This window comes from Anthonomus grandis, chromosome 4 (genome assembly GCF_022605725.1).
Source record: "Anthonomus grandis grandis chromosome 4, icAntGran1.3, whole genome shotgun sequence".
Taxonomy (NCBI): domain Eukaryota; kingdom Metazoa; phylum Arthropoda; class Insecta; order Coleoptera; family Curculionidae; genus Anthonomus; species Anthonomus grandis.
The window spans coordinates 25,399,895-25,419,600 of NC_065549.1; the positions used below are offsets into that span (position 1 = coordinate 25,399,895).

At 29.0% G+C, this 19,706-nt stretch overlaps 1 protein-coding gene across 5 annotated transcripts in view; it reads left to right on the top strand.

Annotated features, from left to right (window-relative positions):
• LOC126735629 (uncharacterized) overlaps positions 1-19,706 on the top strand; it is a 54,434-nt gene continuing 34,728 nt past the window's right edge. For 2 of the 5 annotated variants that reach the window (XM_050439689.1, XM_050439687.1), the window contains exons 1-2: positions 1-363; positions 11,452-11,658. In XM_050439689.1, coding sequence (XP_050295646.1) covers positions 132-363; positions 11,452-11,658 — 439 coding nt within the window. In that variant the 5' untranslated portion in view covers positions 1-131. The remainder of the gene's footprint in view (positions 364-11,451; positions 11,659-19,706) is intronic. The other 3 variants (XR_007660480.1, XM_050439690.1, XM_050439688.1) reach the window with 2 other exon arrangements.

Consider the following 19,706-nt stretch of genomic DNA (forward strand, 5'->3'; position numbering starts at 1 on the left):
TCCCACTTTCTTCATTTCTTCAATCTTGATATTCACCTCTTAAGGTCAAGGTGCCGAATAACGTGTGTCTCTGTTTTTTTCTTCGCTGCACCTGAGACTTTTTACATTAATTTTCTTTTAATATTGGCATCATGTACAAAATTAATTTAGTTGTGTTTCTATTAGTGTCCGTTAGTATAATAGTGAAGTGTGAGACCATAAATGAAGAAAACGGCAGAGAATCCACAGAACAAGAAAGCATCCAACGAGGAAGAGATTTAGGGTCGTACATGGGGTTGGTCTCATGTGCTATTACATATGACGTGTCTTGTTTCGTTAATGCTGCCGAAGAATATTTAGAAAATAAAAGAATAGATCTACTTGGTAAGTATTCAACTTGCTTAGACTACTTTAAAATCTTCTTAAAAATATGTTTAAAAAGTATTAGTTTCAACTGGTATTGTTAATATAATTGCTATTTTAAATCTTTAAGTTAATAGTAACAACATCAACTTTGATAATGTATGTACTTTTAACTAGAAAAACAAAAGAGTAATATTTATATTTCTCCTATAATAGTTAAGAAAACTAATTTAGCGACACCTTAATTTAAATATTGGTAAGACAACTATAATACGTGCAACACGTGACAAGAATTGCCTTGAGTAGTAAACAGATATTTAAATAGTTTTTAATTAATTATATAGTTGTCGGTTAGACAAATATTAGTAAACAATTAGATTTTCATTTAAAAATTTGCATTATTTCTATAATGCTCCTTTTAAACACGTACGAGTATATTATGCGGTTTGCCTTTTATGCTTCTAATGAGGGATCTAGGAGGTCCTTGAGGTATATTATTGCATAAAACCTCTTAAGTATCACGCTCCTAGTATAGTCCACAGGTACTTCAAAGTTAAATTCAATTTTTTTTATTTCATCAATATATACATATACAAATACAATTCATCAACAATTTTATGAATATATATGCGAGGGCAAAAAGGACTACAGCGCGACCATAGTGGCCATAAAATACAAGTGATGTGTATTTGTGCGCTGTACCCCTGTGTAACCTAACTATATTAAGTTAATAATAAATTTCGAATGGCGTAGCAAATGACAGAAAGAAGAGTTGAAGGCGTGCGCGAGACAACCAAGGAAAGCTAACAGTAAATATATTAATTTTACCGGTTATCTTAGCAGGTAAATCTGACAACAGCACAGCACACATGATTAAGAAGAAATATAGTTTATTTGCTCATTAATAAGAAATTTCTTCGCATATTTTGAGAATCTTTTATAAGTTAATTCCTTTACTTTATCTGGAAAATCATTCTATAATTTAATTCCTATCTATGTAAAATATTTCTGAAGAGCTGCAGGGGATTTTGAAGCACTCTGTATTCACAAATCTTGTATGATGCCGGTGTAAAAATAGATTAAATAACGCTGCAAGGGTAGTGTTGTGTATAATATGTTCTCTAAATGAAATATTGTAAGAAAAATGCATACAGCTGTTTTGTATTTGGTGTGCTAATTGCATCCTCAAAGATGAACCATAAACCACATCATCGTAGTCGAATAGGGATAATGTTAGACCGTTACATAATTGATACTTTATTTTGGATAGTAGCCGGATTTTTTTGAAATAATTAAGTTTTTTTAATCTTATAAAAGCAACTTTTAATTTATTAAGAATATATGTTTGAAATGTTAGCGAATCATCAAAAAGAATACCCAAATTTTTCACCCCTGAAATTGAAGCCAAGGGCACATTATCTATATGTGGAACAAATAATTGCTTAATTCTCTCAGTCAGATATTTACCATTAAAAAATAGCATGCAGCATATATAAGAGTTTAGTTTTCAATTATGATCATCGGAGAATTTTTCTTAAAATTATTCAAATCTATGTTAAATTTCTCATATTATTTTCACTTATATTATCTAAAAAACAAGAAGTTTTTATTTGAAAATCATCAGTATTTGCAACATGTATGAAAAACAACAGACGCCCCAAAATTAAGCATTGAAGCACAACTGTGACAATTGGTACACATTCAGATCGAACGTTTTGAAAGTCTCTCACAATTTCCACATACACCTATCTATTATACATATACAAATACAATACATCAACAATTTTATGAATATATATGCGAGGGCAAAAAGGACTACAGCGCGACCATAGTGGCCATAAAATACAAGTGATGTGTATTTGTGCGCTGTACCCCTGTGTAACCTAACTATATTAAGTTAATAATAAATTTCGAATGGCATAGCAAATGACAGAAAGAAGAGTTGAAGGCGTGCGCGAGACAACCAAGGAAAGCTAACAGTAAATATATTAATTTTACCGGTTATCTTAGCAGGTAAATCTGACAACAGCACAGCACACATGATTAAGAAGAAATATAGTTTATTTGCTCATTAATAAGAAATTTCTTCGCATATTTTGAGAATCTTTTATAAGTTAATTCCTTTACTTTATCTGGAAAATCATTCTATAATTTAATTCCTATCTATGTAAAATATTTCTGAAGAGCTGCAGGGGATTTTGAAGCACTCTGTATTTACAAATCTTGTATGATGCCGGTGTAAAAATAGATTAAATAACGCTGCAAGGGTAGTGTTGTGTATAATATGTTCTCTAAATGAAATATTGTAAGAAAAATGCATACAGCTGTTTTGTATTTGGTGTGCTAATTGCATCCTCAAAGATGAACCATAAACCACATCATCGTAGTCGAATAGGGATAATGTTAGACCGTTACATAATTGATACTTTATTTTGGATAGTAGCCGGATTTTTTTAAACTAATTAAGTTTTTTTAATCTTATAAAAGCAACTTTTAATTTATTAAGAATATATGTTTGAAATGTTAGCGAATCATCAAAAAGAATACCCAAATTTTTCACCCCTGAAATTGAAGCCAAGGGCACATTATCTATATGTGGAACAAATAATTGCTTAATTCTCTCAGTCAGATATTTACCATTAAAAAATAGCATGCAGCATATATAAGAGTTTAGTTTTCAATTATGATCATCGGAGAATTTTTCTTAAAATTATTCAAATCTGTGTTAAATTTCTCATATTATTTTCACTTATATTATCTAAAAAACAAGAAGTTTTTATTTGAAAATCATCAGTATTTGCAACATGTATGAAAAACAACAGACGCCCCAAAATTAAGCATTGAAGCACAACTGTGACAATTGGTACACATTCAGATCGAACGTTTTGAAAGTCTCTCACAATTTCCACATACACCTATCTATTAAATATTGTTCGAACAGTTTTACAGAATTATTATAAAGCCCATAGTAATGAAGCTGAGCTAATAGCATATTATGGCTAATCGTATCGAATGCTTGGCTAAAATTAAGGAATATTGCTTAAATCAAGGAATACTGATATATTGCCTGGTAAGGCAATATATCAGCTTTTTATCTTCACTGTGACGAACATTATTTAAAAGATTAACCAAGCAAGTAGAACTGCTGTAGCCAAATCGGAATCCTGGTTTACATAATGGAATAAAATTTGACGTGTTTAGGAAGTCGTATAATTGTTAATTAATATGTTTTTTAAAAATTTTAAGAACTATTAAAACAATACTGATTGGTCTTAGATCTTTTAGTTCTTTGGGATCTGTGTTTTTAGCTAGCGGTTTTACGATTGCTTATGGAAAATAACTTTCTAGAATACAAGAATTTATTATATTTAATAAAGATGAAAGGCAGTATAGAAAGCAAAGTTTAATATCCTTTACTAACACACCATCATCGCCCATTGCCGCAGTAGATGATATATTTAATTTTTTAGCATTGCCCCAAAATTCTTTTTCTTTTTTTTGAAAAAAATGATTAAAGTAAATAATTTTCTCCCATGCAATAGTATGTTTTGTAGGATTGCTTAACTGTCTATAATTTTCTACGTTACGTTTTTAATGTCTTGCAGGAGCAATAATATAGTCATTGGAGCCTAGCATTATTTTATTGGGAGAAGCATTATTTTATTAAGGTTTCTTTTATATCCCTGATAAGGTCTATTTCTCTTTTATTACCCAATTCCAAAAGACTCTTTTGGCGCTGGACTATTCCTAGATCATCAATAGATGAAATTAAATTTGTTATTAGTATTATACTTTTCTATTCTTTCTCCCAATTTATAAAACAGACGAGCATCGAACAGCTGCGTGATTGTCTATAGTTTTAAGGTTGCTTCAGGATTCTTTAGATTAACTCATAATAATTAAATCTAACTCAATTATTGCATGTATTCACTTCAAAAGAGCGGCAATGTATTTGCCTACTAAAAAAGATTTTCGAAATTTTCTCACAAATACATATTTTTTCATATATTGTTTAAGTAGGAGGTGCAATTTTTTACATATTGGTCTCTGATAAGTACTATCTGATTAAATTAGAAGTATAGTTATCTGTAGTTTAAACATAGTTTACTGCTTCTACTAAATTGAACGTAAGAGCCTATTTGCTTTGTTTCTATTGCAGATGTTTTGATGCTTTTTATTGTCTTCGAAAACTGTTCCTAAAGCTTCCTTTTCTGTATTATTTTTTGGCCAAGAGAATCATTTGCTGTAAGTATTAAAAATAAAAAGGATTATATATTTGCCAACAAGCTTTAAATAGATATTAATTTACCAAAGACATAAACATAGAAAGGTATAACTATATATAAAAGTACTGTTATCTTTTTTACATTTACATATTTAAATCTTTATAAAAATATGTTCTCGTAAATTGCATTATCTTTTGTTGTCCACTAAATTTACTGCTTACAGTCTGCAATTTACTTTAATGAATCTTCATCGTTAAGTTTACCAATAAAATATCAAAATCACAGTATATCTTAAAGACCTTTCTTTTATGACGTTTCACTTTCTTGCAATATTTTCTTTTTCTCACATCCGCATTTTACTGAGGATGTAGAATCGCAGATGCAAAAAAATTATATAATTCAAAATCGACTGCATTTTAATAAAGCTCTGAAGCGAATGAAGAATACCAGCATCTATTAATAACAATAACGGTAATTTATCGAATTTTATAAATCGAGGACATGGCCCACAAAAAGGTGATATTTAACTGGCACAGATTAAATATTTATTGAATTTGTCACTAAAGAATAAAAAGTTTCAGGTATATAAGAAACATATTTTAAATTTTTTTTTATGTACCAAGAAAGAAAATGTATATTTTTTATTTTAGGAGTACTGTAAATAGTTAAAGTGCCGATATGGATCACCTAGATGTTCAAGAATTGTGCGCTTAATGTGCTTTTGCCCTGTGTGTAATGTGCTTAAGCCCCTGTAATTTCGTTAATAGTTAATTTACTAAATTATTGTGGCATAATCTGGGTAAAAAGTTTTAATAAGTAAGCTATAATTTAAGAATATATTTTTGAAATTTTAAAAATGTATATAATATACAGGCTGTTGTTTAGGTTGGGGTTTTTATGTAAGGCGACATAGAACTTCAAAAACATTTACCATTTTCTTGAAAACTCAAAAACATAGTCAATTGAAATAATATCAAAAATCAAATAAGCCTTTTTGTAAAAATCCTATTTAGTAGGTTAAATTCTAACACAAAGTATAGGCCCGCCTAAAAAAATAGTTCATTGTTCAAAATGATCACCATTGGATCAAATCACCTGGATCAAGGTCTGCCGACCTTGAAGGGCATCTTATTGAACCATTACGGCTTATCCAATTGTTGGTAAATTTTCTATACAAAAAGTCACTTCGCTTCTAACATGATATAGTGCTCGGTCGTGTAAAAACCACACGGATTGTCTTACATATAGGGGTACATTCTACTTTACAAGTGCCTGGTAATAATTGGTCTGGTAAATTATTTTCCAAAAAACATAGATAGTGTGAAAATTGGTTCGTCGTATAACGTGGTGATTTTCGATAGCCCATACATGCCTGTTTTGAAAATTATTTACTACATTGCGAGTAAAAGTTGCCTTATCGGTTACTAGAATAAATGTAGTAAAATTTTCATCGCGGGATTTTTGCTGTAAAAGCGATTGACAAAATTGCATTCTTTGGGGATGGTCTTAAGGCCTGAACTCGATCGCCGCGATTTTCCTGCAAGTTTCCGGTATTCAGAGCTCTTAAAATAAGGATAAGGATAAGGCATTCTCTGTGATGCCATCGCAAAGAAAAGCTCTCGACAAACAGTCGCAATGCTGCAGAAGCATTTTGGCGATACTCTCCGTATTAATAACATATCAACCAATTCGTTATTACTGTAAACATAGGCCATTTTAAAAACCAAAATTAACCGTTCAAATCCAAGTAAGGAATAATAGCATATGCTATGAAATGTTGTGGGTGCCTTATCGGTTAATATAAAGTGTTGACGTGTTTACATAAACAGTAGGAATATCAAGCGAGCGTTATTGTTGAAGAAAAACAACATTTAAAAAGTTATTATTATTAGTCCAAGTTATTACATTTGCAGAAATAATTCATTTTTCATATCAATTTTTATTATTTAAAATTACGTTAATTTTGAGTTTTTGAGAAAATGGTATTTGAAAAATTTATTTCTTTTTTAGAGTCTTTTTGCTTACAAGGAAAACTTCAACCTAAAAAATACCCTGTATAGTTAGTATCAACTTTATTATGTATTTCCAACACTACTTAAACAAATATTTTAGGCCTATTAAAAATGAAATCAAAGTGATTTTTTAGTGATCAAGTAGAAAAAAAAACTTTACCAAGATGTCAACCACAATTTGTATAGCTCTACATAAATTACTTTCTAAGATCTTAAGATGTTAATTTTTTGTTCAAAGCCGCCTTGTAGTCATTATTGCATGAAGTTGTCTTGAGACAAGTAAAGCATTCTTTTACCAAATTGAATTGACCCAAAACAACTTTAAAAGTGAAATTTTTTTGAAATTATAACCGGGTTGGCATAAACAAGTTTTTTATTTGATTGTCGTTCTACTTTCAAAATTAGCATTTTTCTAGAAATAAAATAAGAAATTTTTATTACTATACTCCTAAAAGATGCCAATTTCAGTAATTTAATTTAAAATGCATCCTATATAACACTTTCTTTCGTTTAGGTCAAATTAAACCCGACGCTTTATTTTTTTACATACAAACCTATCTAAATTACTTAGATATATCAATACCTGATATTCTAATATAACTATATAAGTATAATAATTCTATATAAGTTAAGAAATCATTTCTCTACACCTGTAATGTATATTTTTGTTAAACGAATTCTTTTGTAGTTCTTGAATATAACAATAATAAAATATATACTGTATCAAGTACCTGATAAATCTGTGAAATTAACGGATACCGATGTTCTATTAAAATCGTAAGTTAAATAGTTTCAATAACAAATGAAAACAAAATTGAAAACAAATTAGAGTGGAACGCTTACATCTAATGTTTGCTATTGTACCAAATGAAAGGCGAAGTACAAAACGCTGTCGCTTTTAATATTATGTATAGTGCCAGGAACGGTATTTATTCCGGTGCAAAACGAAAGCAAAAGCTGAGAAGTTGAGTGTACAATAGCTAGTAATAGTTCGTGCAATATACCGAGATATCTGTATGTTAAGCCATATCGTAATATGTTTCTAGTAAAACTATAGTATAAATATAATTGAATTTTAGAAGTTATAAGCCCAATTATAAGCGTTTAAGTCCAATATTACAATACCATAACATGTAAATAATTTATTTTACATTCCTGCTAAAAATGTGCATTTTTTTTCTGGTTAAGGATAGATTTTTAGCTCACAATGTCTATTACTCCGATTAAAAAAACCACGGACCTCGTGAACGTTGACGTTTCTTAATTATTAGTATAAAAGAGAGTTTATTTTCCTTGAGTGTGGAATATTCAATTAGCTGAGGATAGTCTCAAGGGAAAAACTCTGAACGGAAGTAAAATTGAATAGCCTCACTTTTTGCTTTTTTAAAACATGAATTTTAAAAAATTTTCAATACCAGCGTATTCTTATGTTCTTTCCAGGATTTTCGAACTCCTGTAAAACGGAATAAAACATTTTTAAACTTACTAAGAGATTTAAAATTAAATTATGGAGCTAGATTTAAAAATATTTTTAGAATGACAACCAGTATTGGGAAATTAATTTAAGATTTGTCTCAAATATTTGTAAATAAGATACAAAGTACAGAGCAGCTATCTCTATTGCAGTTCAATAAGCAATAACCCTTAGATATTTGGCCGGTGGGTATTTATATACTAGTTTGATATACAGGGTGTCCAAATTTGGACACTTTTGTAGGTTATCTCGGTTACTATAGGAGATAGAGCCTTGTGTCTTTCTAGTTGTGTAGTGCAATTTACATTTATTCAAATTCAGAATAGCAGTGCAAAATAATTACGACAATTTTGAAAAATATTATATGCTAGTTGATACTAAATAATTATCAGAAAGAGAATCAATTGAAAAAAATTAATGTTTTGGAATGTGTAGCTAATAATGCGTCTAGACCTTGTAGAGTCATGCAGTCTAAAGTCGGGGTTAAGAAAATCAAGGCCCATTTGAATCTAAAAACAAACAAATTTCACCCTTACAAGAAAGACATTTTTTAACATTTCAACTTAGAAACGCTAAACGCCACTTAGTTTAATTGGTATATTTCCTACATACAATTAAACATTAACTTTGGCCGATTTGTAATATCGAGAGATAAAACCTATTTTTCATCAAATGGAATCTTTAATAGACATAATAGAAAGGGTGCTAACAGCAGACCGGTTTGCTGTTAGCTAGCATACAACAAGAAGTAATTTACAAGCTTTTAGAAAATATTCTTGAAAATATACAGAAAATGTAAGCAATATATATTCTCAACAGAATGGTGCACCAGGACATAAAGCTAATATTATTCGATTATTCCTAGAGGATTTGTTTCTGCAAAAATGGCAAGGAACCAATGGTCCTATAAGGTCGTCGGAATGATATTCCAATTTTTCAATTTTAAATTTTTTTTGTATAAGGCTATCTAAAAAATAATGTTTATATGATGCGGCATACAAATTGTGAACAATTTCAGCAACCAATAATAACAGCTATACAGAATTTGCGTGCGCTTCTCATTATTCTTTTAAATGCGATAAAACAAATTAAGAGATTATGTGAAATTTGTGTATGAGGAAAAAAACAATTTTGAACATTTTTTATGAAATATTTTGAAACAATTTTTAAAACGGAAAAAAATAAATAATATAAAATGAATGAAAAAATACAAAATCAATTAATATGATTTTTTTTTTAATTGGAAGTTCGGTCATGGCCTTAATAACTACATCTATTTCATCTTCCAGTTTTTTAAATTGCACTTTCAATGCCTTGTAGATCTTGTTAAGCTTTGACCCGGTCAGTATTAATAATCAGCAGCTGATTAAAAATTATTTTAATATGTGGCATAATTTTACTCAACATTAGTAACCAAAACATGAAATCTCTGTTCTTCTTCTTCAAAAGTTTATATGCACTGGAGGAAGCCAGTCTAGTTTGTGATGATCGTGGTAATCGTTTATAAATATTTTATCCAATACTTTTGTTCTTTAAGGTGCTAAAAAAGAAACAAATCCCAATTAAATCAGCATGAAAAAATCTACACAGAAGCATTAACTAAAACCGCATTGTTCATTATAAGTTGATTTGATATCAATTTGATGTGATCATAGCAGTGTACAATTTTATTTAAAATAAAATTTGCTATTAAAATGGCGCTGTGTCCAGGAAGATTTGAAAATTTCCAAAATATTTCCACTGACTTATTGAAGATAATATATCGTGAAGTAAAATAATTTTTACTTTAAAGTTGTCTGCAACATTTTTTTTGTTTTTTTTTGTCAAAAATATCTTTTAAATCTTTATCTAATTGAAAACTAACATCTATTAATTTCCGTAAAACTCCTTTATTTGTGGATTACTCTTCAGACTCATCACGACCTCGCAAAGCTAATACTGATGCACCAGAAAATCTGATAATTTTCGAAATATCTGTTACTTATATGATATATCTGTTTCTATCAACTAGTTTTTTATGCATAATAATATTTTGTCTAGTAGCTAAACTTAACCTAGTCATTATATTTTATTGTCCGAATATAGAGTAACTACAAATATTATTTATATGTATCTTGCTATTTTCATTAATTTTTATTTTTTCATAAAATTGTACTAAATCAGTGACACCCTGTTTTGTACATGAAGAATCACCCGAAAACAAAACATATTCGAAACAAAAAAATTAATTTTTTTCATCACATCGCCAAATCCAGGTATTTTTAAAATATAAATTCCGTTAAATTTTCTTCTTTACGCCTTTAAAGTTTAAAGCTAGATGTAGAAGCCTTTTGGATTTTTACAATGTCCCAATTGGAAAGAGATCGTCCAAGTTCTTTAATTTGAGTTTTCTCCTCCAACGAGTGAATACTCTATAACTATAACTTTGTTCGTTATAGCTAAAAAGTACTAGCTTAAAGAGACTTATATAGCTTTCTTCACTTGTTCTTGCTGGCTTATCAATCGGCCATCCATGAAAACACAGCAAAGTTTCCGGTCGAATGGTAATGGGAAGAGAACTCCATCTCCCATGCGATTTGAAGTTTGGTTTCCCGCACTGACTTGAAACATCCTAAGGTGGCCCAAACAAAGTTCGGAAGTCAAAAATGATGTTCTTTATAGAAGACAAAACAGTGGGGTAAAGTTCGAGTTATTCACTTTGTCGTCTTCAAGCTTACAGTAAGTTATGCTGTCTCCTGTTATCCTCCTCAGCGTGGCTGCTTGAAGAAAACCATGGATTGCTACTTCTACAAGAGGTCCTGTTGCGAGAGATGAACCTTCTGCGTATATCGTCTTCCGCCGTTCGGCCGTCACGAAACTTGCTAATAATAAAATATTGTCAAAAATTAAGAAAAACTTACGTTACTCCAAAAATATTAAAAATATTTAAAGAAAAACATTTTAGACTTTAGACATTATTATTAACCTTAGTTTCTTCTTCGTTTCCTACGTCTGTTGAGCTACTACCTCTAGAAAGGTACCCTTACAACAGCAATATTTCGTAGCCAAGCCAGTTTCCTTACTTGGGAGACTTTGCTGCTTCACTTATCTAAGAAAATGGTGCAATTTCTCTTTTATTTGGGTTTAAAAAAAATAAAAAATAAAATCAACCTTAAGCAGAATTCGTTACATCTCTGTCTCTAAATCAAATTAGCTAACTGTAGTAATTTAGAGCCAATCTTAGCATTATATTTAAAATACCATTTACCATTTGTGAATTAAATATAATAATAATGGCTTTTTAAAAATCACTATTATATCACACAAATAGACGATCATGATCCTCGCTAATGCTTTTAGTATTTTTTTCTCCCTTTTATAATATTGATATTAATACAAATTATTTTTTTATTTTTAGCTGAAGCCGATGCACAAGCTTTACAATCAGGTAGATCAGACAGTGCTGCCGAAAAGCCTTCCAGTCTTGCCCACATGATTGCAGAATTAACTAAATTATTCGAAAATGGAATTGTTCGATTTTTTACTAAAGAGATCAACACTGAGGACGACGAGGAGAATGTAGACAATACTAAATCGGACAATTCGACTGATATTTCTAATGAAGGTACGTATCAATTGCATGTAAATAGATGCTTTTAAAATGTTATATGCGATTTAGAAGTGCAAAGAATAGGTCGTTAATATTTTATGTGTAGTTGTGAATATGTCGCTTAATAGCTTTTATGTTATAGATACCAGTTGACTCATGTTATTTGTGATTTTATTAAACTGACATAATAACATTAATAACATAATCTTTGAATACAAGCAAATATTATTGAAACTTAGTTTCATTAATTGTGTAATCATTATTTAAAAAACCTATAATGTATGTAAAATACTAGTTTCTTACTCTTTTTCTCCTGCTGCAGCAGATTCAATAAAAGGATGAATATAAGGAAAATATAAAGGAAATTTCAGGAACCTCCAAAAAAAAACTTTCCGATAAGCCTTCTTAAGTTTTAGGTATAAGTAATAAGCAGTAATCTCTACTAATCTACCTACATCTCTATATTTAACCACACTTGAGAGAAAAAATGCCATTCTTTAAATCCTTTTGTCAGACAAACAGACTAATGTGTTTTGCTTCAGCTATGCAGAAAAATGATAATATAATATTTTAGGTTATTATGCGATTATTTTACCTAAACTTATTGAATCCACAGCACACCATACTGTAAAAGCTAACCTAACTTAAGTTTCTTAATTTTTTAATCCACTTTACCTACCCTTTATGCTCAATACACTTGATTAAAAAATATTGCAATTTTTTGTGTGCACGGACTCAATGCTTTTTAGGATAACCAGATAGAATCAATGTAATTTATTCATAAGTAAAATATACTTTCTCATAAAGTTTATATAGACAATAAAACATTAAAATAGCTATACCTTTTTTCAGGAAATATAAATTTTGTACTTCTTGAAAACATCTTGAAAACTCCAATGATACACGGTTTAAAAAAATCCAAAACCTTCTTAATAATCTGCATTCCTATAAAATTTCTAAAAAGTAAAAACATTCTCATAATATAATTATTTATCATTACTATATTTTCTAACATAACCTGAGAACTTAGAGAAATTGGCTGACAGTCTGATCTAACTCCCTTTTAATACAGCTATATTATTGGATTTTGCCATATATATTTTAATTTTCAAATGCTATTAAAAAATGTGAGCTAAGAGCGTGTGCTCCAAGGATATTCTGAGTAACCTTCTTCTTCAAAAATATTAATTTAAAAATCTTTTAAATTCTTAAATTAATATTTTTGAATTTTTGAAAACGAGCCTCTTAGGCACAGATAAAATGTTTTTTTTTTTAATTACAAGTAGCCACTGTTTGATCATTCGGTTCTTGAAATGAAAGCTATTTTGGTCGCTGCAACTCGTTTTTATTTTTTAAATTATACAATTTATCGAAGAGAGAAATCAAGGCCTGTTGACACACCGCGTTGGTTCTATCACTGCCCATCATTTACAGCAAATCCAACATTGCCACGTCTTACACCTAAATCTAATATAATACTAACTAAACGTATGAATAGGACCAAATTCTAACTAGATAATAAAAGTATTAAACCAACTAACAGAACAGCCACTAATGTGACAATTAAATGTAGTTAAACTATTTTCATCACAACAAACTCAAAGTTCTGGAATAATACGAGCGGCTTAAAACGACACAATTATTATTCGTTAAAAAGTATCTTACAAAAGGTTTATTGACATTATGTAAAAATCAATATATCTTGAGCTGTTAATGCTTTTTAAAGTTGAGGGCCAATATATAATTTTTTTTATATAATTTTATATAATTTTTTAAAATATAGTTAAGCTGTTTTCAAAAACTTTATATTTTTTCTGTTACTGTTCTTGTGCCACTGACATTTTAAACTATTTTTAAGAGTTAATCGAACAATCGAAAAACGATAGATGTATTGCTGGTAAACTGTCGTTATTAAAAAAAGTTACAAGGAATTATAAATACATACAATTTGTACATTTTTTATTTATTATATATTATTTTTTAAATATAATAGGTTTTTAGATAATTTATCAGCTTTTAACTTCTCGGGGTTGAATATTTTGTATACAAATTGGATTGATTAAGTAATATATGGCCGAGTATCTAACCATTTTTAAATGAGTGTCGAATATGTAATGTTCTTATGAGCACAAACCATCAGCATATTCTGGCATTTACTAAGGTCACAACTAATTCTATTTGATTATGTATAATATAGATGTAATGACAAACTATCGCAAATTGTAGTCATTATCCGTTGTTTCAGAGTGATCTTACATTTTTCTTTTATTTATTATTCAACTACCTTTTAAGCATTTGAATTTTTAATAAAACCAGAATTCACGATAAAACAATATTTAAAAAAGCAAAAGCCTGCAAGAGGCTGAGTATAAATGATAATATCTAAAAATAGACAGAAAAACTGACATCTTTAGATATTCAAATTTCGGTTTTAATTCTTGATCATACTTTCTTTAATATAAGCTTCTTCTTCTTCTAAAATTAAATTAAACTTGCAATAAAATTATCGTTATAAAGTTACCTTCTGAATCAAATTGCAAATGATAGTTTATGCAAATTGAATGCAAATTTAAATATAATTTAAAATTTGTGGCAATTTTAGGTAAAGTCTGTTTTGCTTTGAATTTGTTACTTTTAAGTTAAAATTATTTTTTATCAAGTGCGGAAACACTTAACGACCTATTACCGTTACCGATTTAATATTGGGTTCAGTTCTCAGCTTGGTATATAAATGTTCCAGTCTAGAATCTAAAATTCTGTCTATATAGCAGACAATAAAACAGCAATATTTTTATTTAAAAAATTAACCGTTTTCGCAGTGATGTGACATATTAACGCGAAACATGTAAATTATTTTACCATATACTATTGTCCTCGATCTAGAATATTTTTTTGTATAGCGGATTTGGAGTTGTTTGATTTTCATTAGAAAAGGTGATAATTGTTTGTTTAGTTTAAAAGCAGTAATAACTGACCTAATAAGTTCTCTCTTCAATCGATGAACGCAAATCAAATAATAAGCTAACCAAATAAAGAATTATAATTCTAGAAATAAAACAATTTTATACTTAAACGTCGGTTACCTCTTCAGCCCAACTTGCCTTACAAATATTCTTAAATGCAACCCCTTTATTGTGATATCTTATCTGAAAATTCTTAAATAATGTTTCTCAATAATACGCTATTACTGTGGTTTTTTTCCTATTATAGTTTTATAAAAGCCGATCTAGCAAAAATGGAAGGTTGCCGCTGAGTAAGTAAGTAATAATGGGTGATGTATTCATCCAACTAGCGTAGGTTATAATTCGAGACAAGTATTTTTTTAAAAAATTAGTTTTAAGAGAAATTTTTGCATTTCTATTTTCACTTTAAAAGACGAAATATTACTATTATGAGAAATGTTTTTCGTTACTATTTTTATAAGAATTGCATTTATATTCACCAACTAGTACCAAGAAATTGGAAGGAAGTGATACTGTCACAAATAAAAGACAAGTATGAACTAATGCTACATTTTCATATCTTTCTCTAAAAAATAGCTCACTATTCATGAATTATTCTTTCGGTAAGTTGCACTAATTCTAATGAAAATTAAATAATATTAAATAATAAACTAATAAAATTAAACAAATCCAAATCCGCTACACAAAAAAATATTATAGATCAAAGAAAATAATATATGTTAAAATAATTTACATGTTTCCTGTTAATATAAAGAAAGAAGATAGAAATATTGCTGTTTTATTGTTTACTATGTAGAAATAATTCTAGATTCCAGACTCTAAATTTATATGCCAAAGCGAGAACTAAACTTTTCACTCTTTCGAAGAGGTTGAAAAAAAGGTCTTAATAGATGTGTTTTGTGTTTTTATGAAACATTTATTTCAAGAGCGCTAACGAATTTATTCCAGTTAGAGTCCACACCCTGTATGATAAATTATAATCAAATAAAATTAGTTGTGACCTTAGTAAATGATGCCAGAATATCTGGCGATGGTCACTAATCTCACAAAATTTCTAACTTGAGATTTTAAAAGCTGATAAATTATCTATAAACCCAAATTTTATAAGAAATTACCAAATTCCTAAATCTGTTTTCTATAGTATTATAATAATTGCATGTATTTCTACTTATAAGTTTTTCTAATAATAGCAACCTACCAGCAAAATAATTTAAAACAATGTCAATGGCACATTAGTAATAGAAATAATACAATAGTGGCTGCTTGTAATCTAATTAAAATTATTTATTTTATCTGTGACATACAGGCTCGTTTTCACAAAGTAATGTAACAGTAAAATTAAAATCTGTAAAGTATTAACATTGGCAGTGAAAGAGTAAATAAAAAACTTAGATTCATGAGATTAGGGCGGCCAATAATAATATGCCTAAAAATATGTATTCGATACTATAGGACTCTCATGGACAACAAGTTTAGCGGTAAATAGAGTTTATATTTTCAGTCAATGTCAACAAAAAAAATCAAAAAAAAACTACCAACAACAACACACCTATAAGCAAACTACACCTGAACAGGTGTAAGAAAAGAAAAAAAATAAATAAAAATGCGAAAAATAAGATTTCAAAGGCTGCCATTAATATTCTGGGACCATAAAGCATTCGGTGGGATCTTACGATCATCAAACGATGTATCGCATGACTCCCCTTTCTATTTAATTTTATTTTTCAAAATGGCGACGAGACGCCATTTTGCAAAATAAGCTAGGCCAACCTAAATACAACTTGTTAGTCAAGTAGGTTGCCAATGATGTATACCAAATCTCAAATTTTTATATAAACGTATTCAAAAGATATATATTTATTTTTATATATAAAAAATTTTAAGAAAATGTATTTTTAATAGTTATAGGACCACTGCCCAAAATTACTTAAAAAAACTACCGCCGACAAATTCATCCCCTAAAAACCACCCCAACTTTCTTTTTCAAATGGCACCACCATTATTTCTTCTAATATTTGGAATGCCTGTAAAACTAATTATTCAATTTCATAAACAAAATTATGTGTTAACATCAACGTAAGGAATTTTTAAATTTAAAAATTTTAAAATCAAAATACTTCTGTTGCAAAAATTAAAATGGCCGGTTTCTCTTTAAATGCAATTTATTTATTATACAATATTTTAACATCATATTAAACTGTTTTACAAAAATTTTAATCTATTATTTAATTAAATGCTCAAGTTGAGCTCCATCAGCTTCCACGCAAGCTTCATATTGCCGAAAGATCTCTTTTGTGCAAGCTGCGGTAATTGCAGCAGTAACTGTTCGACAAACTTAACAGCTCTTCAGGATTATTAGATGGTCGTTGATATCGTATATATTCTTTAAATAATCCCAGACCAAAAAATTCATTGAGATCATATCTGGAGAACGGGCTGGTCCTATTTCCAGTCCACCCTTGAGAAAATCTATTGTCTAAATAATCTGTAATAATTTCGGCATTATGAGGCGGAGTGCCATCTTGTTACCAATTCATTAAATTATACTCTCAAATAGGCACGTTTTCTAATAGTTCACACAGTGAATTTTAAAGATAATTTAAATACCGCTCTGAAGTTAATGTACCTTCATTAAAATATAAAATACGGTACAATAAAATGTCCATTGAATACACCGGCCCACACGTTTATGCCAATTATAGTATGAGAACGAGTTTCCGAGACCAAGTTAATTTATTTGTTTACAGATTAAAAGTACGCTAGGCCGCTGATTGGGGTGGTCTTTAGGAGATGAATTTGTCGGGGATAGTTTTTTTAAGTAATTTTGGGTAGTGGTTCTATAACTATTAAAAATATATTTTCTTAAAAATTTGTATATTTAAAAATAGGAAAGTTATAACTTGTGACGTTGATTCTGGGACACCCCCATATATAAATTTATTTATTTCATGAATCATGCCTATCCACTGTCTACTTTATTTTTAAATTTTGTGATAATTGTTAAAATTAAGCAATAAATAAAAATAATGATACATATGCTAACGGCAGTTTACAGCTTTTGGGCGTGAGAGTTGAGTCAGTTGGTCGTGAGTTTGACAGGAATTGTTCAAATGAGATGCCTACCTTGTGGGCACCATCCAGTTTTATCAGAGTGTATTCAAGTTTATCAGAAACTTATAACTCGAAAAAGTTTTCTGTGAATAAAAAGTCGAAAGAGATATCACACTCAGTTAAACACACAATAAGCTTCGGTCAGTTTTAATGGTCAACTCGATCAGAGACATCACTCTCGGTAAGAGTGATAACCTATTTCCAAAACCCATAAATCATGGAAGAAAACCGCCTCAGTTTTATTATGCCGTATGCTAGCAATCAGTAATACATTAAGCCTAGAGAAGGGTTTGTAGAAATTAAAAAAAGATTAAATAAATGTTGAGAATTTAAAGCTTATTATTTAATTAGGCAACCTATGAAAATAAAAATGCCACAGGACATTGTTATTAACTGTTATTAAATCAATATTTTATTATAATATGTAAAAAAGATGGAAAGGTTTTATTCTAAAAATAATAACATATAAGAGTTAAGTTGGATAAGGGGTCACTTAAAATAAAAGCTATTGAAGTTTTTTCCTTTTAATGTCAAAGTTTTGGCCTTCTTCAGGGCGCTACAAAATTTTAAAAACTTAAAAAACAATTATAGAGAAATTAGAAATATTATGGTAAACAGTGGTCAAAGACAATATTAAAACTAAACTCTGATATTATTCAATGACTACTTCATTAGTTAAATAAATTTTTAAAACTCACAGATGAAAATCAACATTAAAATTTGAGACTTATAATTAAAATTAAAAATGAAATGGGAACATTCAAATGACTTACTTAACATAATGGTTTTTCCCTTTTTTTTTAAATTATTGTTATAAATATTTTAAGATAAGTAATATATTTGCGTATGTTATTAATTGTTTGAATGGTTATACAGGATGTATTTGAAGAGAATTTAAATTATATTTTTGTGTTTTATTAGATAAATGAGATTTGCGTAAGATGTGCTTAAGTTGTCAGTATCTTGTTTTTTGTTTACACTGTTTTCAGGTTTTTCGATCTTCATGATTTCTGAGATCTTTCTTATGGTTATCTTTTCTTATGGTTATTTTGCTTATCATTGATGTTAACCTCCCCAAAATTAAATTCTCTCAAAAACTGAGTCTACATACTCTGCCAGAGCTGTTTTTTACGTTAATAGTATTTCAGATTTAACGCCCCTTTTGTTTTCCGTTATTCTAGTTTCTAAATAACGACCTATTTGACCTATATAGCCATCTTGACAGTTAGAGCGTGTTGACGTTTTTTGTCTTCTGTAAACTTCTTTTACTGTCACTAAAGTAATACATAAAATCAATTAATTTCAGGCTCACACTGACAAAAGAATTACACAGGATTTCTGGAGAATATTAGAAATACTTATTGACTTAAAACTCACAACATCTTTAAAACATATGCTAAGATTTAACACACAATTAGCAAAACTTAATAATTATAAAAAAAAATAATTTATTTTATTATAAAATGTTTAGAGAAGTTAGAAGAATTTCCAAATAATTTTTCTTATTCTGTTGTAGTTGCGCAAAAAAAAACCTGTAAGAAGTTGTCTAGACAAATTCAGATTAAACAAAAAAATAAACTAAATCTTAAAAAAAAAAATTAAGGTATGGAAAAAATAACAACATTAACAATAAGAATTGGTTCATAAATCTAACAAACATTGATTTTTCTAATGACATTCAAGACACCTTAAGCTTAAGTGACAAATTTAATATATTCACCAACTGATTTCTATAGAGCAACTTATTATTACCACAGAATATGTTTTGGACCAAATAACCGATGAAAATCTAAAAATTTAAAATAGGAACAAAATCATTACCATAATACCAAATCAAACTTAACCAAATGTATTTATAACAGGAGCAAGTAGGGGAAATACCCTGTATTAATGATCTAAGGAGATAAAAAAAAGCAAATTTACTTTTATTCGATAAAAATACGTACATAACTCTTAACAGAGATCTCACAATTAACACCCAAAACAAAC